The 24,466-nt window shown below is 45.7% G+C and overlaps 1 protein-coding gene across 3 annotated transcripts in view; it reads right to left on the bottom strand.

Annotated features, from left to right (window-relative positions):
* Positions 1-24,466, bottom strand: part of KCTD9 (potassium channel tetramerization domain containing 9) — a 458,686-nt gene that overhangs the window by 217,478 nt on the left and 216,742 nt on the right. For all 3 annotated transcript variants that reach the window (XM_044083151.1, XM_044083153.1, XM_044083152.1), the window contains 2 exons: positions 10,539-10,606; positions 10,338-10,433 (listed from right to left, as the gene is read on the bottom strand). In XM_044083151.1, coding sequence (XP_043939086.1) covers positions 10,338-10,433; positions 10,539-10,606 — 164 coding nt within the window. The remainder of the gene's footprint in view (positions 1-10,337; positions 10,434-10,538; positions 10,607-24,466) is intronic.

Raw genomic sequence — 24,466 nt, 5'->3', positions numbered from 1 at the left:
AAATTACCCAAAAGCTGTTTTAACAGCTATTTATTGTTGTGTGACTGTTTTTCTTCAAAAGTTTGTGGTAAAATATTGTGTTTTTGTCAACGGTAAAGGGCCTTTGCCTAGCCCTCGCGCTTTAGTTAGGGCTGTCTAACAGCTACTCTTTGTGAGTTTTCTAATTGTTTCAACTTTGCGGTAAATTGTATTTTTTTCTTGGTGGCAAGTGTTCCTGTTTAACTTAGAGGGACCTTGCCTTAGTCTACCTGTTTTTTATTTTAGTCAGTGTTGAAGTTTCTCTTCCTTTAAAGTTTAGTGGAAGAAGATAGCCATGTCAAAAGAACATAGGCCATCTGGTTTTAAAAAATGTTCGAAATGCTCTTACAAAATGTCCATTACGGACGACCATTTGCTTTGTGTGTACTGTTTGGGGCCGAAGCACTTAAAGGAATCTTGTAGCGCTTGCCACGCTTTTTCCTCTCACGTGCTCCAAGAGAGGAAAAATAAGTTGATTTTGAAAGGGCTTATTACCCCTTCTTTTGAGGAAGCCCTATCTTCTTCCTCGTCGAGGAAGAAAAAATCTTCGGCTCCGACCAGCCCGTCTGATCAGACAGCAAAAAAGTCTAGGCAAGCTTCTCAGTCGGCTCCACGGACTTCGGAGCCGAGGGCGGAACGGTCTGCCTCGATGTCTCCAGCCTCGACTCCTCTGACTTTGGAGCCGAGAGGAGAGTCACCTTCATCGGCTCCACTGCCTTCGGAGCCGATGAAGGTTGCTCACTCGGACTCTTCCCCTTCGGTGCCAAAGTTCACATCGGCTCAGAGGGAAATTGCAGTAGTGGTGGAACCTCCCTTAGCGCCGATACTTCTCGAATCCATTCGGAGCCGGTCCCCCAGTCTTTCGGAGCCGGCGGAGAAGTCAACTCGGACCCAGTCGGTCTCTTCTCGGTCGTCGAGGATGTCCGATTCGGATGTAGACAGGGTGCTTCAAAGGCTTTTTCAGTCTCCAGTGTTTCAAAAGTTGGTCTCTGCTCCGGCCCAGTCGGCTCCAGAGCCGATTTCCCACCCTGCCATCTTAGTTCCTCCTCCAACAGCTTCGACACAGTTGGAGCCGGTGGAAGTTGTAGGGTTGGCTCCGACCCTAACTCCAACTCCGCCCTTCGGGTCGGTGTTCGGTACACGGACCTCCTCTGTCGGCCCCAGGGGTGACACTTTGGGACCGATTCTTTCGGTTCCTAGCCTCCCTCTCGGTGCGTCGGCGGCGGGAGTTCCGTCTGCTGTTGTGGCCTTGAGGGTTGAACCTTCCCAGGACTCTGGGAGTCCCGCCTTCACAGCCATGAGGAGTGCCTTGGCCAAATCCTCTCTGGCCACTTCTACCTTCTCACCACCACCTTCCCTTGGCACTGAGACTAGTTCCTTTGCAGTCCCCCTGTCTCATGACACCGGAGCCCTGGGGCCTGAGGTTACCCCCGTCGGGGGTTCCCTTCTTCTTGGAGGTCCCTCCGAAGAAGAAACAGTGCAAGAGGAAGCACGTAGACTCCCCTGATGAGTCTCTCACCTCGGATACCGACCTCGATGATGCAGAAGGGTCCCCCAAGTCGTCCTCTGATTATGTATCCTTTGCGGACATCTTGGAAATGCTTAAGCAACGAGGCGACTGGCAGTCCAAACCCCCTTCTGCTGAGGAGACAGTGTTCCTCAAGGCCTTCAGGGCTCAGCCCTTCGCCTCCTGGGTGTCTCCGCCCTTCGATGAGCTCCTGGATTTGATCTCTCGAAGGGCGTGGGAACATCCGGATTCTGTTGAACCGGTGCCAGCTCACCCCAATAAATTCCTTTCGGCACCCCCGGATAAGGACTTTCTTACCAAAGGTATGGCTGTAGATGCCTTGCTGGTGGCATCTGCTACCCAACAAGATGTGGCAGAGGCTTCAACGTCCATCCATCCTCCTAATAAGGAGTCTAGGAGCATGGATCGGTACGGGAAGCGCACCCTTGCTTCAGCAACCTTTACATTAAGGTCTCTGAATTACCCGACTGATTTTACGAGACTGCAGAGGGATCTAGTCAAGGAGCTTTCAGATACCCTCTCTGGTAACCTACCTAAGCAGTTGGCCCAGACGGTTAACTCCCAGTTGGCTACCCTGTCCTCCCTATCCAACTCGTCCATGAGGCTCATTTAGTATGCAGCCCAGGGAGCGAGCAGAGCGGCGGGCACAGGTGTTGCTCAACGGAGACAAGCCTGGCTACGCCTGTGTCATTTTGCGGAGGCCTTTAAGTCTTCCTTTGCCGACGCCCCCTTCGATGGGTCCTCCCTTTTTGGACCCAAGGTAAAGGACACTGACTCGCTGCGAGCAGGAGGGCAAGACTAACTGCCGTAGGGGCCCGGTTTTCCACTCCCTTCAGGCCTTATCCCAAGGCTCGAAGAGGAGGGAAAATGTGGTCCCGTAAGTCTCAAAAGTCTCTCTCATCGCAGCAGAGCGATTCCCCTTCTAGAGGCAGAGGAAGGGGAAATTTTTCAGGGAGATGCCGTCCCAGAGGCGGCGGAGGCCCCCGCAACACTGGAGACCGCGAGTCCTTTCGTGGCTCCTCCTCCTTCCAGCATCCCTGAAGGAGTGCCCGACTGCAGCTGCTGAGCCAGTCGGGGGTCATTTTTCGAGGCACCTAAAGGCCTGGGAAAGTATCACCCAGGACCAATGGGTGCTCCGAATCATCGCCGGAGGTTACACCATTCCCTTCTCTCAACCCCCCCCCCCCCCACCGTCCCAGAGAATCCCGAATACCGCCACCCAGTCAACGGGATATGGCAGCCATAGAAATTTCAAAGCTGCTTCAAAAAGGAGTCATCCAACCTGTCTGATCTGCGAGTTACTCGAGATTCTTTTTGGTACCAAAAAAGGCCGGGGACTTGAGGCCCATTTTGGATCTCAGCAAATTAAACAGATCAGTGAAAAAGTCCAGATTCCGGATGGTCACCTTGCAAACCATTCTCCCGCTTCTAGAGAAGGGTGTTTGGATGTGCTCCATAGATCTCAAGGACGCCTATTATCACATTCTGGTAAATCAGGTGTCGAGGAGACACTTGCACTTCAGCCTAGGGGACAGTCATTTCCAGTTCCGTCTCACCACAGCCCCCAGGGTGTTCACCAAATGTTTGGCAGTGGTGACTGCTCACCTGAGCAGTCTAGGATTCCAGGTGTTTCCATACCTAGACGACTGGCTCCTAACTGCCACCTCAAGGCATCTACTCTTAAGAACTTTAGCTGCCACTATCTCCCTAGGCAGCTCATTAGGAATCGCCTTCAATTGGACAAAATCCGTATTGCGGCCATCACAGCGTATTCTGTTTATTGGTGCAGAAATAGACTCAAGGCAGATGTGAGTCTATCTTCCTGCGGAAAGGATAGCAACATTGCAGTCTCAGGTGCGGGCGTTACCCCTCAGACGTCGAGCTCCAGCGAGAATGGTCCTGCAGCTGTTGGGTTCCATGTCAGCCACCATTCTTCTCGTTCCTTTTGCAAGGTTACATATGAGGATACTCCAGTGGCTCCTCTTAGCCCAGTGGACTTATCATCAAGACCTCCCCCCCAGTCACCACACATTGGTAACAGAGACGTGCAAGCAGGATCTTCGTTGGTGGCTTCATTCCTCCAACCTGGATCAGGGGCGACCCTTCGTTCCCCCTCAGCCACGTTGACTACGGACGCCTCCCAGACAGGGTGGGGGGGACATTATCTGGACAGGTCGGTCCAAGGCACGTGGCACTCCGACGAGAAACTTCTCCACATCAATATCCTGGAAATTAGGGCGGTGCTTCTAACGTTGCAAGCACTACATGACCACCTTCCCCAGGGGACGATTGCCATTCAGTCTGACAACATGGCGGTAGTCTGGTACTTTAACAAGCAAGGAGGGACCAGATCTTACCCCTTTTGCAGAGAAACCATGAAGGTATGGGATTGGGCAATTGCCACCAAACGCTTTCTAGTGGCACACATTCCGGGGACATCCAATGTGATAGCAGACAGACTGAGCAGGACTATTCTCTCCCCACACGAATGGTCCTTGAATCACAAAGTGGTAACAGATTTTCACGAGATGGGGAATCCCATGTTGCGATCTTTTTGCAACTCCCCTCAATGCAAAATGCCAGCAGTTCTCTCTCATTCCAGCTCCGGGAGACCCCCAAGGATGCTCTCGTCCAAGCTTGGCCCCCGGGTCTGCTATACACCTTTCCTCCGGTTCCCCTCATCCCCAAGGTGGTTCAGAAGGCGATTCACTTGGGAAGCAAAATGATTCTAATCACCCCATACTGGCCTCGTCAAGTATGGTTCCCCTTTCTTCGCTAGTATGCATTGGACGGTCCCTGGACCAAGTTCCGGACCTTCTGATTCAGTCAGGACAGCTCCATCAGTCCCCTCCATTCACTGAAACTAGCAGCTTGGCTACTCCTCTTCAGGCCATAGTTAGGAGCCATTCTTTCCACCCTGAGGTTATGCATATTTTGTCCTCGGCCCACAAGTCCTCTACAAAAAAAGATGTATAGCAGTAAATGGAAGAGGTTTGCTATTTGGGCTCAACTCCGAGGATTCGACCCTATGACAGCTTCTGTGTCAGAGGTTCTGAAGTTTTTAACCTCCCTGTTCAACCAGGGTTGTTTGGTGTCCACGATCAAAGTTCAATTGGTGGCTATTTCCAATTTTCATGAGAACGTAGAACCACCTTTAATGAGCAATAAGTTGTGCAAAGCCTTTATTAAAGGAGCTTGGCTTCTTAGGCCACCTATATCGCATCCTGCACCACCGTGGGACCTTAACGTAGTGTTAGGTGCATTAACCGCAACCCCCTTTGAGCCGGCAGCAACCTGTGACTAAATTTCTTTCTTGGAAGACTGCCCTTCTAGTTGCTATCACATCAGCCAGGCGAGTTTCAGAACTTCAAGCCTTATGCATCAATCTACCATACCTGATTTTTCACAAGGATAGAGTTTCTCTAAGACCAAACCCATCCTTTATACCAAAGGTTTGTTCTAAATTTTGCTTGCAACAATCTCTGGAATTACCAGTTTTTTTCCGTAAGTATACAGACAGAGCTGAGTATACATTTCACACCTTAGATGTGCACAGACAATTACGTTTCTATTTGGATAGGACACAACAAGCACGAAAATCAGATCAACTTTTTGTGTCTTTTTCAGACAATAAATTCGGCAAAGCCATCACGAAAGTCACTATTGCCAAGTAGATCAGAGACTGTATCAGTCATATTTATCGCATTTCAAATAAAGAGCTTACAATTCCTGTGAAAGCTCATTCTACCAGGGCTATGTCCACTTCGGCAGCTTTTTATTCCAAGCTCTCTATTAATGACATATGTGCAGCTGCTACGTGGTCTTCTCTTCATACCTTTATTTCTCACTACAAATTGGATGTGGCATCCAGGGGCCGAGCTTCCTTCGGTTCCTCGGTTCTCCGGACCGTTTTCCAATGAGCCACCCAGGAATTAGGTGCTAGGGACGCTGTCCCATCTGTACAGAATGTAGGCAAGATAGGATCACATTACATCTTTTAGTTATGTACTTACCATAACTTTAGATGTATGGGATCCATCTCGCCTAGATTCCTAATAACCCACCCTCCTTCCCCCTGCCTTGGAGGCCAGAAGAGACCGAAAGGTCCGAATACAACTGTTTTTTCCTCTCTTGAAACACCTGGCAATTTTATAACAGTCTGTGTGTGTGTGCATGTGTGCGGACAAACAAGATCTGGGGAAGCAGTAGTGGGGCATCCTGGGATATGAGGAGGCTCAGCCAATAAGAGACTTCGTTCTATAGTATAGCGTGTCGAGTTGGAGCCGAGGATCGGCTCCGAACCCATCTGTACAGAATGTAGGAGAGATGGATCCCATACGTCTAAAGTTATGGTAAGTACATAACTAAAAGTTTTGGTCCCTAAAGGGGTAGCTCGGAGGGATTTGGATTTCTTTAAGTGGAGCATCTCCAACAGCTCTGGGTTTGACGTAGCTGTGTCTGTTAGTCAGAGAACGCCTCTGAGAAGGCAATATGCGACAGAGTAAAGCTGGAGCTTTTTTGAGACAGTCTGCGTAGGGCATCTGTTTGAGGCCATGAATCCTCTGTGAGCCATTTCTGTGGCCTTTCCAGTTGTTGTAGATGTCTTGTGAAGTACATCAGAAAAGGGGCGTTGTACTCTAATAGGTTTGAGTGTTGGAGAACAATGACCTATTTTTTCCAGGATGAGAAACCTTTTGTGATGAGGTGTGTCAAGTAGAATGATTTCCTGACTACTGTGGCAATGCGATCAAAGGAGACACTACTGTCCACCTGTGTCGCAAGGTCTCACTTTCGGTGTCAAGTAGACTACCGCCTACGTGGTTGTTCATAGGTACAGAGGTTTTACCAAAAGGGATGACTATGCACTTTGGCATTGAGCTTGAGGCCATGGCTTCGACACCACGCATGTCTCAGTGAAGTCTTTTTGTAGGATGTCCACATTGTTAGGAGTTTTGATTATGGCTTCTAGTTTGCAGTCATCTGTGAACTTTGTTGGCCAAAGACCTTCTGTGTTTGGTATCTACTTCTCTGAAGTACAGGCTAACGGGAGAGGACCTAGGACTGAACCCTGTGGTACTCAACTTGTCACTGGTCTGAAGGTGGACTTAGAGTCTGCTACTTTCACACTGTGGGTTTTGTCAGTGAGCCAGTTGGCAACCAATATTGTGACATACGGATTTATACCTAGTTTAGTGAGTTTATCTATAATTACTGAGTGGGGGATGGTGTCGAAAGCCTTGGCAGGATCTAGACAGGCTGTGTAAACCATCTTACACTCGTCTACGGCTTTGGTGACCGCTTCAAAGATGTCCATCAGGTTTAGGAGACCTGATCGGCCTTTTACAAACTGAACTGGGTAGGGTCCAGAGTTTGGAGATTACCAAGGTCATTGTTTATAAGTTCCATAGCCTTGCAGACCAGGCTCGTCAGGCTAATGGGGCAGTAGTTCCCGGGGTCTGTGGTGGCTCCCCCTTTATGAAGTAGGATAACCGTTGCTGTGCACCATTCAGTGGGCACAAAGCTTGAGATGAGGCTATGATTGAATACGGTACTTAGGTGGGGTGCAAGTTCATTCTGTAGTTCATGTAGAATGCAGTCTGGGATGTCAGGTCCCATGGATGCTGTGTTCTTGGCTTTGGAGTGCATTTTTTTCTACCTGTGCAGCCATGATTACAGGAACTCTGCATTCTTCCGGTATAGAGATGGTCCCTTTAGGGGATGGGAGAGGGGTAAAGTTAGCACTGAACTTATCTGCCAGGATGTTGGCAATATCAGTTGGTTCTGTATATCTAGTGCCATTGTGCTGTAACGCAGAGCAGATCAGAGTGTTGCCACCGAGATACTTGACATAGCTATAGAATGCTTTGTGGTTGTCTTTAGAATCAGTGGCGATTTTTTTTTCGTAACTAGCTTTGGAGGATTTTATGAGGGATCTCAGCTTCTTACTGAAGCTGACCAGAGTTCCTAAAATCATGGGATCCTACTCTTTTTGCAACAGTTTCTTTATTCTGTTGTAGAGTTTGTTTATGGCAGGGGACCACCAGATTGGCTTCCTTATTTTTTTGGAGGATAGCATCTTGGTTCTATTAGGGATTGCACAATCCATGCATTCGTGCAAGTGCTTATAAAGTGCAACTGTACAGGATTCCGCAGTCGTACCTCTATTGTCAGTCAGCATGGGTGTCATGAAGTTTGCCACTTCTGCCTTAAGCGTGAAGATGGCTTTGGAGAAATTTTTTACGGTTGGTTTCCCTAATAGGGGGTGAGGGTGGGATGTGGACGTCTAGGGTAATTTGCTTGTGTTCAGATCTGACCAACGAGGAATCGACCTCTGGTGTGGAACACCAGTTGCCCATGTTGGTAATGACCAGGTCTAGGATATTGCTGTCCCTGGTGGGGGTGTGGTTAATTTGATCCAAGGCGTTGGAATTTATGAATTCCAGAAAACGTTGAGCACAAGAGTTGGTACACAAGTAGTTTTCCCAGTTAATGGTGGGGTAGTTGAAATCTCCCATTATTAGGGTGTTAGGCTGTACCCCCAATATTTTCCAGTGTATCAAAAAATGAGGAGTGGAAATCTTGGGGCATGGTGGGGGATCTGTAGCAAGCTACAATTTGGATTGCGGTCTTGCCCTGAGTTAGTTGCACTTGGATAATCTCGGATGCATTATGCTGAGCAACTAGCCTGGAGGTGTGGATATCCCTAATGAATATGGACACGCCTCTGCCTTTAGTGCTTCGGTCCAGGTTAGGTGGCCAAAAGGTGTGGTATGAATTATAGCCTGGAAATGCAGGGATGCTCTCTCAAACCAGGTCCGTCACTGTACAGATGTTGATGTTCTCCATTTTAAGGAATGCCACGAGTGAGTGCATTTTGAGGTTTAGACTTCTAGCATTAATAAGTACTACCCTCAGATTTTGTTTGCTTGTACCAGTTATGGTTGTGAATTTGTCATTTGAATATTGCCTAAAAAAGGCACTATAGGGGTGGCCAGAGCCTTAGCCAGTATCCGGAATCCCAAGGGTGACAGGTGAAGGCCATCTCTGGCAAAACCATTGTGATTTGTCAATGTCATCCCAGGCAGACAGATACTGGATCCCCTTAGAATGACACAAGAACCTAAGCCAATTGTTGAAGTCAATCACTTTGTCCTTGTACTGTGGTATAATTCTGGGTGATTGCAAGATGCTACTCAGGGTTAGGGTCATACCTGCCTGGGCTACAAGATCGGACAGCTCTTCCATGTCCCTTTTCATGTAGTCCAAAGAGGTACATCTCAGGTCATTCACAACATGGACAACGAGTCATATTTGTACTTGTTGTGGAGTGATCCGAGTGCACACATTATGTGGTGGATCCTGGCAGCTGACAGTAACGTTCGCCTTGTTTAGCCTGGTGAGTGGATCAGTGTGCCTGATTACAGTCACCTATGACTAGAGTTTTGGGTACGTTGTTATGCCTTATGGGCTGTGGTTGAGTAGCACACTGAGTTTGTGGGCTGTCTCATTTGTGTTGTGTTGGGGGGGGTAGAGGTTGCTTGCGTTTCTGCTTTAGGAGGTCCCTGTTGCTTGGGTAGATGTTTGAGAGCCTCCACAACTGGAGGTGTGTGTTTTGTGTTTCTATGTGTGTGTTTTGGTGGTGCAGAGGTTTTGAGGGACTATGTGATGAGTGTGGTGTGGTGAAAGTGTTCACCTTCTCCTCTTGATTGTAGAGTCCAGTCTTGGGTGAAGAGAGCTTTGCTTCTAGTTTGGCTACACAAGTGCATCTCTCTCAGGTTGTAGTGTTGGGTGGTAGGAGGAGAGGGTTGTCTGTGTACATGAGGCAATTGCTGCATTGCCCCAAGACGCCCAGATTCATCAGGTAGACAGGAGAAAACACTGGGAGCTGACCCTTACACATGCCTGGATAGGTGCTTATTTAACAAGTACTAAAAACGGTTTTCCTTTAGACAAGTGAGAAAGTTGAGTACTGTAGTAATTTGTAGCTTTAGTACTTACAATGAGTTCTGAACAAGTACTTAGCTCAAAGAAACAGATCCGAGTGCTGAAACTAGAAAACTGGCTAGATCTAAGAAACAAAATTAAGCTAGAAGGCTCCCCTCCAACACAGAAAGATATGGGGCCTCAGAAGCTTACACAAACAGTCCTGGATACAGCAAATCTATATTTGGACTAGACAACTTACAGGAAATACAGGAAACAAGCTTAGAAACTTTTTTTTTTTAAAGGGGAAAGGAGGAGCAGAAACTAACTGGGCTGGCCTTCTCAAATGTTCGCCCTGCATTAGTTAGAATGACATAATGACACTAGACTGGGAGTGTCCCAGATCAAATTTACAGTAGGGGCGGGCAACTGCAAAGCCACCAAGTATAAAAACAGGATACCAATAGGGAGGGAAGATGGAAAACAAAAATCAGAACAAACAAACCCAACCACATGCTTAACAATTGTAGAAAATTCTAGTTAATACCTCACACACAGTGAAACTAGCTAGCAAAGTATATGCAGACAATTAAAGTGCTATAAATAACTCTGAAATAAGCAAACAGGATACTTAATGTTATATATCACATATTAAGTTAACTCAGAGCCCTTCCTCAGATTATCTCAGTGCATTAAACAGTGATCGGGGTGGGCTGATTGCACCCCCCACACAAACACTGTGGACACAGGGCAGTTGCTCCTTTTGCCCTAGCCTAGCTACACTACTGGAGCTTGTGTTGTGCAATACACTCTTCTAGGAAGAATCTTTATAAAAAAGACGAGACATGATGGCCTACATTTTGCATACCTGGCATCGCAGTTCGGACTTAGTTGGTGTGGCCAACAGAAAGCGAACAAACTCCTTCCGAGAGATTGGAGAGTGATCATCAGCAGGTTGGGAATTCTAAAAGAAATGTACCTCTTCACTACAATGGTAAAAGTGCAATCTTTACTATTTGACATCTTAAGTACGTTTTTTATATACAGTTTAGGCAAATAGAATTATTACCTTAATAGCTACTTCAAGCTGTTCAATTAATGACTCTACGTGAAAAAATGTGGCTTCTTCCAAAACACCTAAAAGAAATTAACAGTATGAAAATGTGTGTTGTACAGCAGCAAGGATTTGCCAGACAGTTCAATGTTCCATATGCCTAGCTGTTAATAAAATTATCTTTGTCAATTTTTTAAACAACTTTCCTTTAAGGTATAGGTTAGTAAATTTAGAAAGGTTATGAGGAACTGCAAACACCACCGAAGTTACAGCTTCCAGTCTACCATATACAATGTGTTTAAGTCCCATTAACAAATGAGATAATTTAGAACAAGAACATATTGCAATTTACAAATTATAGAAGCTACATTAATTACAAGCCATACAAATTTCAAGAACAGACTAATTGAGTGAAATGTCTTATCTGGATTGACCAGTTATACGGACATATCATGCATACAGTTAATAAGTGTCATTATCATTGTCCACCAACTGTCTTTATACAGGGTCTTTCTGGGATTCCTTCCACCAAACAAAAACATGCAGCATTTCCACCTCATGCTCACCCAAGAATGGAGTTGTGGGGAGCAGCACTGACTCTAGATGGTACCCTATAGGGCAAGAGTTACACAGACCAAGCACTCTGGGCATCAACTGTGGTGCTCTGTATCCTCTGGATAGGAGAAAGGTCGCAGACTGTGTGCCTTGTCAGGGCTAGCCACTCAGTGTAAAAATTGGCTTTAGGTGAATCAGTCATGTTGAGTAATTTCACTGAACAGGCATGAGTATTTGTCAGTGATAAGCAGATGGAGAACAAGACCTACTCCTACCTTGGCCAGGGATCCCCGTTAATGATGGGAGGGGTGTACGTGCTCCTATTGGTAAGTGTCCCACCATAAATCCTAGCTGCCCTGGGTCAATAAGCTACTGACTGGCCAGTGTCCAGCTTGGGTTAGCTGGAATAGTTCAGCTGAGTGAAGGCTGGACATTACACTATGTAGGTTCACAGACGGGACACAGCTTGGAAGTGGACATGTCAAGGATCAGACTGGACATCCTATGTATCCAAGAGATGAGATGGAAGGGCAGTACAGCAAAGACACTTAGCTTAGGGACCAAAGTCTGCAACATAGGACAAACTAGAAATGGTGTGGGAATTTTAGTGCAGGCCAGGCTTCGGACAATGAAAGATATCAGAATTAGACTCATGGCAATCAAACTAGTGTAAGGATAGGGTACTACTCAATCTCACCCTATGTCCCACAGCAGGGTTGGGAGGGTGAGGAAAAATAGTACATTCAGACAGCAGTTGCAGAATTTCCAGATCAAGCAGGACAACAGGAGTTGGTGTTGTTAATGCACGACCTGAAATCACATGTCGGGACAAACAAAAAGAGCAGCTGTGTAAAATCCTACCATAACAGCAGATGCCCTTCACAGAGGTGAAAATAGAAGGTGAAGTTATGGAGTGCCTGCGAAGTGAAGGATTTGTTGTAGAAGGTCTAACACAGGTTAGATCACAGCAAGATGGAGCGAGTCCACAAAGTAAGGAGAAGGAAGATCAGGAGAACTCTGAAGAATAAATATAGACATGGGAAAGATTTAATATGGTGTAGTATGTATGCAAACAAGAAGGCAAAACCAACCAATAAAAAAAGAGCAGCACCAAAGACATTTGAAGAGAAATACAGGCAGAGTAATCAAGATAATTTTTATATTGTAAAGTTTCCCATAAGATAAAGATGAAGTAGAAAATGTTAGTACTGGAAAAGTTAGAGAAAATGAGGTTATGGAGTACCTGCGAAGTGAAGGATTTGGTGTAGAAAATATAATTTAGAAGTCCCCACAACAGGATAGAGCAATGGATATACAAATTAAGGGGAAACTAGTGGAAATGCAAGCAATGGGTCAGGTGCTATATGAAGACATTTCTGAGCCTTCCACAGGAAACCAGTACAAAAAGTTTCACATGAAGCTGGAGAGCAAGGGAAGGAACAGGAAACTCTGATGCAGGCAATGCTGAGGATTGACAGCACCAAATGGCACAGGATGAAAACAAACGTGCCACAGGAAGATGCTACAGAACTTTCTACAGAATGCCCACAGGAAATGGAAAACAAAAAATGTGCCCTAAGTTTAGAAGAAAATAAGCTAAGAGCCTGTTGATTTAAGAGGCACAGACATATTAAGATCTTGGAAAAAAAAACTGCAGAAATTAAAACCCCAAAAAGTCAGAAGTTTGATAAAACATGAACATAAAACATCAACACAGTAATTAGGACTATCCATAGAGATTCATGGGCTATAACAGAAGTAAACAGGCTACATTACTGTGCAGCTAAATTGTTCTACTGCAAGAACAAAGGGCAGTGAGGGAAAGGAAAGGGAAAAATTGAACACCATCGTGGAAGTAACAAAGAGAGAAAACCATAAAGTAGCTGAGAAGTGTCACTGTTAGAAGACCATAGAAGCGGGAACAGATCAACAAAATATTAAAAGATAGATGCAATAAATGCACAGTATTAGAACAGACTGGGACCTATCATGCACTATCGGAAATAAGCTAAAAATCTCTGCACAGGCAGAAAAACATAGAAAATACACAGATAAATATAAAGGAAAAGTACAAAATAAGCAAATTACTGATGAAACAAGTTTTAGAGAGAGTTGGGAAACAAGGTAAAAGGAATAAAAAGACCACAAAAAATATGTATATATAAACACGTTTTGGAGAAGTATTTATGAAGATCCTGTAGAACATAAAGATGCTAAATGGATAGAAGTAAAAGAAATAAGAAGTTTAAAGGTACAAAATATGAAATTGGATCAAGTTACAGCCAGAGAGATTGAAACAAAAAGTTAAAAGCCTCTAACTGGAAAACCCCAGGCCCAGATGTAGTACCCAACTTCTGGTTGAAAGTATTAACATCTTTACACAAAAATTTAGTTAAGAGTAAAAACTATTTAAATGCGCAACCTGAACAAACACCAACTGGGCTAACAGAAAAAACAATGTCCCTACTTAAAGGGTGAACCTGCAAGCTACCCTAAAAACTATAGACCAACAGCATTAGAACAAAAGAGCAATAAAATAAAGCGTTAAGGAAAGTACAGTTGTGTACCTACCATAAATGTAGATGTTAGAGTGTATTCAATGTTGCAGTTATTACACGTGTGTTATCCTGATGGCAGGCTACCCGCAGTCAGCCTGAATTCCAAAGTCCTGGTCCAGCGTCGGTTGCTGTTGCCTCTTTCCCTGAGGTCAGTGCGCCAGAGGTATACAAGATGCAGCCAATGCCATTTTCTTCAGTTTTTCTTGCCCCAGATGTCAGATGCCCCCAAAAGGGTAGGCTAAAAATATGGCTTATAAATAAGCATGCACTAACATAAAATTACCTTCATCTACAAGCAAATACACCACATAGATTGTATAGGATAGAGATGTACAGGTAAGTCCCAGCAAAGAAAGGGGGGTAGTGGGTGGGTAACCTGGACTGCAACAGTGAATACACTCTAACATCTACATTTATGGCAGGTACACAACTGTACTATGTTCATAGTGTTTCACTGTTGCAGTCATTACACTTGGGTTGACTCCCAAAGCTGAGGTAGGGCGGCTGGGTCTAAATTGGATTAGGAGTGGCTATGAGGCCCTGCAGAACTGCAGTGGCAACGCCTGCTCTGGATTTAGAGTAAAGAGGTAAGTGATAATGCTTGGTAAAACTGCGCACTGAACTCAGAGTTGCAGCTTCCAAAATTTCCTTGGTCGGTGGTACTCTGAGAAAGGCTACTGAAGTGGCTGCTGCCCTGGTAGAATGTGACCTAATATTCTTAGGCACTGACTTGCCATGCTGTGCATACCAGAAACGAATACAGTGCCCTATCCACTTTGAAAAAGTCTGCATTGAGATAGACTTTCCTTGTGATGCCGCAGCATATGCTACCCAACAGTTGCTCAGTTTTTCTGAAAGCTTTTGTTTTGTCCAAGTAGAAGCGTAGCTGCCTGTGTATATCCAAAGAGTGCAGAAGTCTCTCCCCTTTATTCTGGGGATTTGGATAAAATGTTGGCAAATGAATGGTTTGATTAAGAGCCACACTGGATACTACCTCTGGCATAAATGTTGGGTTCGTCCTTAGAGAAACCCTGTCTGGATGAAAAATGGTAAAGGGTTCCACTACCATTAATGCCTGTAAATGCAAGACTCTTTCTGAAGTTATTGCTAGGAGCAGAGCAGTTTCCCATAAGAATTTTATGTCAGCTGTATCGGCTGGCTAAAAAGGAGGCAGTGTGAGCTTTTCTAAAACAAAGTTGAGGTCCCATGTAGGTATCTGTGTTCTCCTGGGGGGGGGGGGGTCTCATGTTTTTTGCCCCCCTGAGGTACTGTTTTAGCAGTGGATGAGAGAAAATTGGAGGTTCCGTATTGTAATGAGCCGAAATGGCAGAGGCATGGATCTTAATTGAGAAAGATAGGCCTTTGTCCAGCATCTCAGTTTGGTATTGTAAAATCTGAGGAATGTTTGGAACAAGTGATTCAAGTCCTTGTGCCTGGTTCCAAGCAGAGAAACTCAATTTTTCTGCATAACATTTCCTGGTACTGGGCCTCCTGGCTTCCAAAATAACATCCATAACAGCTTTAGAGAGAGGTGTGTTCTGAGTGGCTATATTATCTGCCATGCAGCCAGATTTAAGGTTCTGAGTTGGCTGTGCAGGATCTGAATGTTTTGTTGAGTCAAAAGATGTGGAATTTGAGGCAAGTCTAAGCTGGGCCATGAGACAAGCTCTTTAGGATTGAGTACCAGTGCTGGCATGGCGAGTCTGGGGCAATCAATTATTTTTGGCTTCTCGTCTGACTTTTAGGAGCACCTTGCTAAGGAGAGGCAGTGGAGGAAAGACATAAACTGTTAGTGCTTTCCAGCTGAGTGAGAGAGCATCCCCTTTCCATGCTTGTGGGTGATAAGTCCTTGTGCAAAATCTGTGTAGTTGGCAGTTTTGAGGGGAGGCAAAAAGATCTGTGTCTGGGCATCCCCATTTCCTTGCTATCATGCTGAAGACCTGTGGATTTAGTTTCCACTCTTGAGGGTCCATGAGGTTTCTGCTTAGTCTGCCAGAGTATTTTTCTTTCATGGCAGGAATTGTGCCTGCACATGTACTTGATAGGTCAGTGCTGTGTTCCACAAAGTCATGGCTTGCCTGCAGAGGGGGTAGGAATGTGTGCCCCCCTGCTTGTTTATGTACCACATAACTGTAGTATTGTCTGTCTTTAGTAATAGTTGTTCTGGATGTAGCAGATCCTTGAAGGCTGTCAGGGCATTCTATACAGCTAGCATCTCTTTTTGATTGATGTGAAGATGAATTTGGTCCATGGGCCACATGCCCTGAATACATTTTCCTGCCATGTGTGCCCCCCAGGCATAATCTGTTGCATCTGTTAGTATCTACCTGGCTGTCGGTAAGGTGAAAGGCTGTCCCTTGTTGTGGTGACAGGCCAGTGCCCTCCATCAAAACTCCTGTTGCAGGCAGGAAATAAGTTATTGTTTCCAGGCTGTGGCAATGTTGAGTCCAAACACTTCTTAGATACCATTGTAGCTTCCTCATATGCAGTCTTGCATATGGAATTAGCAGAATGCAAGATGCCATGAAGCCCAAAGCCCACAGAATTTTTCTTGCAGGTAGCTGGGTTTCGGTTGCCATCATTTGAAAATGAGTTAGTTACCTTTGTCTGGCGTGAGATAAGCCATCTGGGCAGTTGTATTTAAGCTTGCATCCATGAATATCATCTCAAGAGGGCACTAGTTTTGATTTCGTTTACTGTTTACCCTAAACAAATCAGTAATCTTTTTACAAATTCCAGATGCTGTAGTAGAATGTCCTTGCTCTCCGCTTGAGCAAGGCAGTCGTCCAAGTAGGGATATATTTGAATTCCTTTTTGCCGGCAAAATGCAATTACTGGTGCCACGCATTTTGTGAAGACCCTGGGTGCAGTAGATAAGCCAAAGGGCAGTGCAGAAAATTAGTAGTGCATTGAGCCAACTATGAATCTGAGGTATCTTCTGCAAGATTGTCTGATTGGAACATGCAGGTATGCCTCTGATGTCCAAAGTAACTAGCCAAGCCTTCTTGCCCAGCATGGGAAGAAGTTGCTGCAGTGTCAACATTTTGAATTACGGAACATCCAGGAAAGTATTTAGAATTGACAGGTCCAGTATTGGTCTCCAGGCTTAGTCCTTTCTGGGTACCAAGAAAAGTCTTGAATAAAATCCTTGTCCCGGTTCTTGCTGTGGTACTTTCTGAATAGCTCTCATGTCCATGAGAGCAGAAATTTGTTTGTGCCTCTGCCCATTGATTTTGTGGCAGGTCTGGCATACCTTTTGACCTTGGTAGGGTGTGAAAGTGGAACCTGTAACCCTGAGAAACAATATTCAGTACCCATTTGTCCTGGGTGAGCTTGTGCCAATTTTGTGAGAAAAGTGCTAGTTTTCCCCCCTAAGGGCGCTGCCAAAAGTCCCACCCTCACCCCCCAGTAAAGAAACCACCATAAAAAACTTCTCCAAAGCCAACTTCATGCTACTCAAGTCAGAAGTGACAAACTTCATGACGCCCATGCAGACGGGAACTGAAAGTTCAACTGCTGAATCCTACACTAAGGCACTGTACAAGCACATCCACTCATGCATGAATCATGCCATCCCAAACAGAACCAAAATGCTCTCATCCAAAAAAAGGAAGCCAATCTGGTGGTCCCCTGCCACAAACAAACTTTACAAAAGGAAGAAACTTTTCAAGAAAAGAGGAAAATCCCAGGATGCAAAAAACTCCCTAACTAGCCTCAGTAAGAAACTGGAGATGCCTCAAAATCCTCCAAAGCTAGTTACGAAAATAAAATTGCCAAAGATTCCAAAGACAACCACAAAGCATTCTATAACTATGTCAAGAATCTAAATGGCAATGCTCAGATCTGCTCTGAGCTAAAACAGAATTGCATTAAATATACTGATCCGAAGGATATTGCCAATATCCTGGCAGATCGATTCAGTGCCAACTTCACCCCCCCCTCTCACCCCCCTAAATGGCCCATCTCAATACCGGAAGATTGCCAAATTCCAGTAATAACGGCCACACCGGTACAAAACGCACTCTAAAGCCAAGAATACAGCATCCATGGGACCAGATGACATCCCGGGCTGTGTACTACATGAACTACAATATGAACTGGCACCTCACCTAAGTGTCATGTTTAATCATAGCCTCACCTCAGATTTTGTGCCCACTGAGTGGCACAGAGCTACAGCTATCCCAATCCACAAGGGGGGGATCCACCTTGGATCCCGGAAACTACCGTCCCATCAGTCTGACAAGCCTCATCTGCAAGGCCATGGAGCGTATTATCATGGAACTTATAAACAAAGACATTCGCAACCTTCAAACACTGGACCCCACCCAGTTTGGGTTTGTGAAGGGCCGATCTTGTCTCCAGAGCCATGGACAAGGGTAAGGTGGTCCACACAGCCTATCTAGACCTTGCCAAAGCCTTTGACACCATCCCCCACTCTGGAATCATAGATAAACTTACCAAGTTAGGCATTAATCCCTATGTCACCCAATGGGTTGCTAAATGGCTTACTGATAGAACCCACACTGTAAAAGTAGCAGACTCCAAATACAGCTCCAGACAAGTGACAAGTGAAGTACCTCAGGGTTCAGTCCTGAGGCCACTCTTGTTTGGCATCTACTTCTCTGAAGTACAGGTCAACACTAAGGGACTCTGGCTAACAAAGTATGCAGATGACTGCAAACTGGGAGCCATTATTGAAACCCCAAATGATGTGGATATTCTACAAAAGGGCCTTACAGAAACAGATGCTTGGTGCCAGAGCCATGGGCTCAAGCTCAATGCCAAGAAATGTATTGTTATCCCCTTTGGGAAAAAACATGTATCTATGAATTACCATATAGGTGGCAGTACACTAAACACAGAAAGTGTGATAAGAGACTTAGGGACACAGGTGGACAGTGGTCTCACCTTCGATAAAGTACAATTTTGTACCTACCATAAATGTAGATGTCCGATAGGCATGCATCTGCAGTCCTTACATATGGGTTGTCCTGCCTCAGGCAGCCCTTCGGTCAGCCGGATTCCAAAGTCTGGGTCCAGCGTCTGCTGATGTCGCCCTTTTCCCGACGTCACAGCGCTCAGGGTATAAAAGCGTCAGTCAATGCCATATTCCTCAGTTTTTCTTGCCCCAGATGCCAGGTGCCCTCTACAGAAGGCTAACTTTTGGAGAAATGATTAAATTCCAATCATGCAAACCAATAAATAACAAATACACCATAAAAGATAACCCCAGCTAGCTAAAAGGAGGGGTAGGTACCCAAAGAATACCAAGAGGGGTAGGAGGGAGGGAAAACCTGACTGCAGATGCATGCCTATCGGACATCTACATTTATGGTAGGTACAAAACTGTACTATGTCCTTCAAGGATGCATCTGCAGTCCTTACATATGGGTAGAATACCATAGCCAAGCTGGGGGTGGTAGGACCTAAGAAAAGGATGGTGTAGCTAACATGCCCTGCAAGACTGCAGTAGCAAAGCCTGCTCTGGATCTGGAATATAAAGGCAGGTTGTAATACTTGGAAAATGTATACACAGAGCTCCATGTAGCAGCTTCTAAAATGTCCTTTGTAGCCACCCCTCTTAAGAAGGCTGTGGAGGTGGCTGTTGCTCTGGTGGAATGAGGTCTGATGGTAGCTGGCACAGCTTTTCCATGAAAAGAGTAACAGAATCGAATGCAATTTCCTATCCATTTTGAAACTGTTTGGAAATTGCTCTTCCTTGTACACCAGCAGTGTATGCTACAAACAGTTGGTCAGTTTTTCTGTAAGCCTTAGTTCTGTCCAAGTAGTAGCACAACAGTCTGTGAATGTCCAGGGTATGCAGAAGTTTCTCTCCTTTATTTTGTGGATTTTCTAAAGAAAGTAGGCAGGTGGATAGCTTGGTTCAGTGAGACCCTGGATACCACCTTTGGCATGAATGAGGGATTGGTTCTCAAAGAGACTGTCTTTATGGAAAATGAGAAATGGTTGTACTGCCATAAGGGCCTGCAACTCAGATACTCTTCTTCCTGAGGTTATGGCCAGAAGGAAGGCAGTCTTCCAAGACAGGAATTGTAGTTCTGCAGATGCTGCTGGTTCAAATGGGGGTAGCGTTAATTTTTCCAACATGAAGTTAAGGTCCCATGTAGGCACTGGTGGTGCCCTTGGAGGGTTGAGGTTTTTTATCCCTCTTAGAGACTGCCTTAGCAGAGGATGAGAAAATACAGGTGGATCAGTGTTGTACTCTGCTGAAATAGCTGAAGCATGGATTTTTATGGATGAGTAAGAAAGGCCATTATGGAGCATTTCAGCCAAGTATTCAAGGATATGTGGGATGCTCATCACTGTCGGATCCTGACCCTGTGCAGTGCTCCAGGTTCGAAATTTTTTCCATTTTGCTGAATATGCCTTTCTTGTGGAAGGCCGCCGAGCTTCCATGATGATATCCTTTACCCTCTTGGATAGTTTATCCTGGGGTGGAGTCAAGGTATTTTCCAGGTTGTCAGTTGCAAGTTTTTCAGGCTGGAGTGCAGAGTTTTGTTGTTGTGCTGTGTCAGAAGTGGCCATTGTGGTAGGGGCCACGGGTTCATGCGTGCCATGCTTTTTAAACAGTGGGTACCAGTGTTGTCTTGGCCAGTCCGGAGCCATCAGAATCACTTTTGGTTGTTCTGTCCTGATCTTCAATAAGACCTTGTTCATTAAAGGAAGAGGTAGGAATGCATATACTGTTAGAGCATTCCAGCTGAAGGATAGGGCGTCCACGTTCCATGCATGGGGATGGTATGTCCTTGTGCAGAATTTCTTCAGGTGATGGTTGTGGGGGGAGGCAAAAAGATCTATGTCCGGCCTTCCCCAAGATTGTGTTATCTGAAGAAAAATGTCTGGATGCAACATCCATTCGTGTGGATCCATGGCGTTTCTGCTTGGGCTTTCCGCCAGTACATTTTCCTTTCCTGGTACGAACTGGGAATGCAGTTGTATATTGCGTTTTAGGGAAAGTTCCCAAAGATTCATTGCCAGCCTGCAAAGAGGGTAGGAATGGGTACCTCCTTGCTTGTTTATGTACCACATAACTGTGGTATTGTCTGTCTTTATTAGCAGGTGACCTTGATGCAGGAAATGTCTGAAGGCCTCGATTGAATGTATCACTGCCAGCATTTCCTTTTGGTTGATGTGCAGGCACAATTCCTTTTGAGTCCACTGCCCCTGAATACATCTGTCCTTCATGTGCGCTCCCCATCCCTGGTCTGAGGCGTCCGTTGTGATGGTTTGACTGATATGAGGCTTGCTGAAAGGTAGGCCCATGTTTGACCGACTTGCTTGTGCCCACCACAGAAATTCCTTTTGAAGGCATGGAATCAGGGGGATCAAGGCTTCTAGGCTGTGACTGTGTTGAGACCATAGACTCCTTAGGTATCATTGCAGTTTCCTCATATGCAGTCTTGCCTGTGGAATCAGCAGAATGCAAGATGCCATGAAACCCAGGGCCTGCAGGATTTTCCTTGCAGTCAGCTGGGTTTCTGTTGTCAGAGTTTTGAAATAAGCCGGTAGTTTTTCTTCTGTGTGAAAAGCCATTTGGGTGTTTGTATCCAGCTTCGCACCCAGAAAAATTATTCTTTGGGATGGAACAAGTCTTGATTTCTGATAGTTGACTGTGTATCCCAAGGCCTGTAGTAAGCGGATGGCATAGCTCAAGTGTTTTAACAATGTTTGTTGGCTGTCCGCTTGTATAAGGCAGTCGTCCAGGTATGGGTATATTTGAATCCCCTGAAGTCTGCAATGTGCAATTACTGATGCCAGGCATTTCGTGAACACTCCGGGCTTAGTAGATAAGCCAAAGGGCAATGCTGAGAATGGATAACGCTCTGAACCTGCAAGAAATCGGAGGTGTCTTCTGCAACTTTGTCCGATAGGGACATGCAGGTATGCCTCCTTGAGGTCTAGAGTTACCAGCCAGGACCCCTTGCCCAGTATGGGAAGGAGCTGCTGTAAGGTCAGCATTTTGAATTTTGGCACGATGAGATAAGTGTTCAGTGCGGACAAGTCTAGAATAGGCCTCCATTGCTTTTCTTTTCTTGGAACAAGGGAATAGTCTGGAATAAAATCCTTGGCCTTGCTCTGTGAAAGGAACCTCTTCTATTGCCTTCATTTGTAGTAGTTTGGAAATCTGCTTGAAAGCCTCTGCCCTTTGATTTGGTGGCAGGTTTAACATGCCTTGTCTTCTTGGTAATGTATGAAAATGGAATCTGTATCCTTTGTCTATTATTTGCAGTATCCATTTGTCCTTTGTAATACTGTGCCAATTTTCTGAGAATAAAGATAGCTTTCCGCCCAAAGGTGCTTCCAATTGAGCCCTGGTTGGCGGAGTCAAAGCCAAGTCATTGCATTTGTCCTTGTGCAGTAGATGTAGGTCCTGCACTACCTCTCTGGGTAGGAGGCTGCCACTGACGTCCTCTGTAGGAGCCTCGAGCTTGCCCTCTACCTCTGCCACGTCTGTTTTTCCCTCTTTGAAATCTGTCTGTGTCCAGAAAAGACCAATTCTTAGAAGGCCAATTTCTGCTGAATCTAGGTGGTTGGACCTGGAGAAAATCTTTGACTGTTTGAACTGATTTAGCCTTTTCTTCAAATTTCTTTAAGACCTCTTGAGCTGTGGAACCAAATAACTTTTGTTTTTCCAGTGGTGCATCCAGAAGCTTTGCTTTAACATGATCTGGCAGTGTTTGTTCCTTCAGCCAAGCATGTCTACGTATAACTGCACCTGTCACTGCTGACCTACATGAAGCTTCCAATGCATCATAACCACACTAAGAAATGGTTGCTAACCTGTTAAGAGTTATGCACCAGATACTGAAGGGCCTTGCGGTCAAGGGGTTCAGGAGAGGATAATTTTTTATGCAATTCATCTAACAGATGCTCTTGATACTGTATCATATGGAATTGACAATTTAATGCTCTCATAGAAAGAGTGGAAGAAGTATACACTTTTTTACCCCATCTCTCTAAAGCCCTGGATTCCCTTTCAGAAGGAAGTGGGTTCTTGGCAGTGGTAGTTGTAACCCCTTTAGGGCCCTGGGAAGTGGTTTCTGGGTCAGCAGAGTGGCCCTTGTAAAGGTATAGATGTGAGTCCGGGACCCTGTAGTACCTGTCAGGTTTGAGGGGGGGCCGGAGGAAGGGAGTCAGGGGAAGTACTAGACTCAGAGTACACATCCTCGATAACATTCAAAACAGGAGGAATAGCCAAAGGTCTATGCTGAGGTAAATGTAAAAAGGTCCTTAACCTCTTTCTGGAGTCAGAGAATTCCTGGCCTTGCCATTTGAAATGCTCTCTCATTGTGTGAAGGGTCTCCCCAAAGGAAAACTCTTCGGGTGGGGAGGCAGAGGGAATAGATTCCTCTGCATCAGAATCCTCGTAGGCCGGAAGGGCCTCCTCCTGGTAGTCCGAAAGGACAGATTCATCTGAGGCCTCATCAGAAGACTGGGGATCTGTCTGCTCTACCCTGGGCCTTTTGCCTGGAGGAGGCTGAGAGCCCCTGTCTGGATGTGGCTGAGAGCCCCTGATTAAGGAAATAAGGTCCTCAGCCAAGGTTAAGATTTGTGAACTAGTAGTGGATCCCTGAGGAATAGCCTTGGGAGGAAAAGATTTTGGCTGTTTAGCAACTTTAGCCCGTGTAAAGGCCTTACTTGCTGGGGTAGATTTATCCACAGAAATGGTGTCGGAAATTTCCTGAGCACCGGTTTCAGACGGAAATTCTATGACCGACTCAGGGATGGCCTCCAGTACCAAAGTTACCGGTTGTGCGGTGTCGTCTGTCTGAAGCGGTAGAGATTCGGCTTCAGAAGAGACAGAGACACTCGCGGTAGGCCTAGGCGTGGAGTCAGCTGGAACCGCAGACCGCGTGTCGGTCCTTATCCTTTCGTTTTTTTGGTAAATTTGCTGTCAGAAGCTCCGACGGCATGATAGAACAAAAACTGTCCCCAAAAAATTCCTCTGCAAATTCTGCCCGACGCCTAAGAGTGTGTTTATTGAAGGAAGCACAGGCTGAACAGGCTGAGACGTTGTGGTCTGGGCCTAGGCAGGGTAAGCAGTAAGAGTGGAAATCCTTATGAGGTATTTGTTTCCCACAAGATAAACAATTAACTTTAAGCGTTTGATCTGACATCGGCTGAGGCAATAAAGTCCCCAACGGGGTACTTAGCTTTTTTGAAGTCTTCGGTAGCTGAAATCACAGGAGCTGGCCGACCGGCACTTGCGAACTGCATCTGCTTCGGGCACCTCGCGGCAAGAAAGGCTGAGGAACATGGCGTCGACTGACACTTTTATACCCAGAGCGCTGTGACGTCGGGAAAAGGGCAACATCAGCCGACGCCGGACCCAGACTTTGGAATCCGGCCGACCGAAGGGCTGCCCGTGGCAGGACAACCCATATGTAAGGACTGCAGATGCATCCTTGAAGGACATCCACATCGCCACAATAGTCAGGAAATTCTTCTATGTGGCACACCTCATCACGAAGGGCTTTTCATCCAGAAAAAAGGAGGTCATTGTCCCACTGTACTCATCCCTCATTAGACCCATTATAGAATACAACGCCCCATTTGGTATGTACCTCTCAAGACATCTGCAACAACTGGAAAGGCCTCAGAAATACCTCATTAAAAGAATTACAGGCCTAAAGCAGATGCCCTACGCTGACCACCTTAAAAAACTCCAGCTATACTCTGTCGCATATCGTCTACTCAGAGGCGATCTCTGCTTAACATACAAGGCCATGTCAAAACCAGAGCTGTTGGACATTCTACATTTAAAGAAATCCCAATCCCTCAAAGCTACATGCTCCAAGGAACTAAACC

The sequence above is a fragment of the Protopterus annectens genome, chromosome 9.part0 (genome assembly GCF_019279795.1).
Source record: "Protopterus annectens isolate FY-2018-M chromosome 9.part0, PAN1.0, whole genome shotgun sequence".
Classification (NCBI taxonomy): Eukaryota; Metazoa; Chordata; order Ceratodontiformes; family Protopteridae; genus Protopterus; species Protopterus annectens.
Note: the sequence above shows the minus strand (reverse complement) of the source record. Positions and strands in the feature narration are given on the sequence as shown.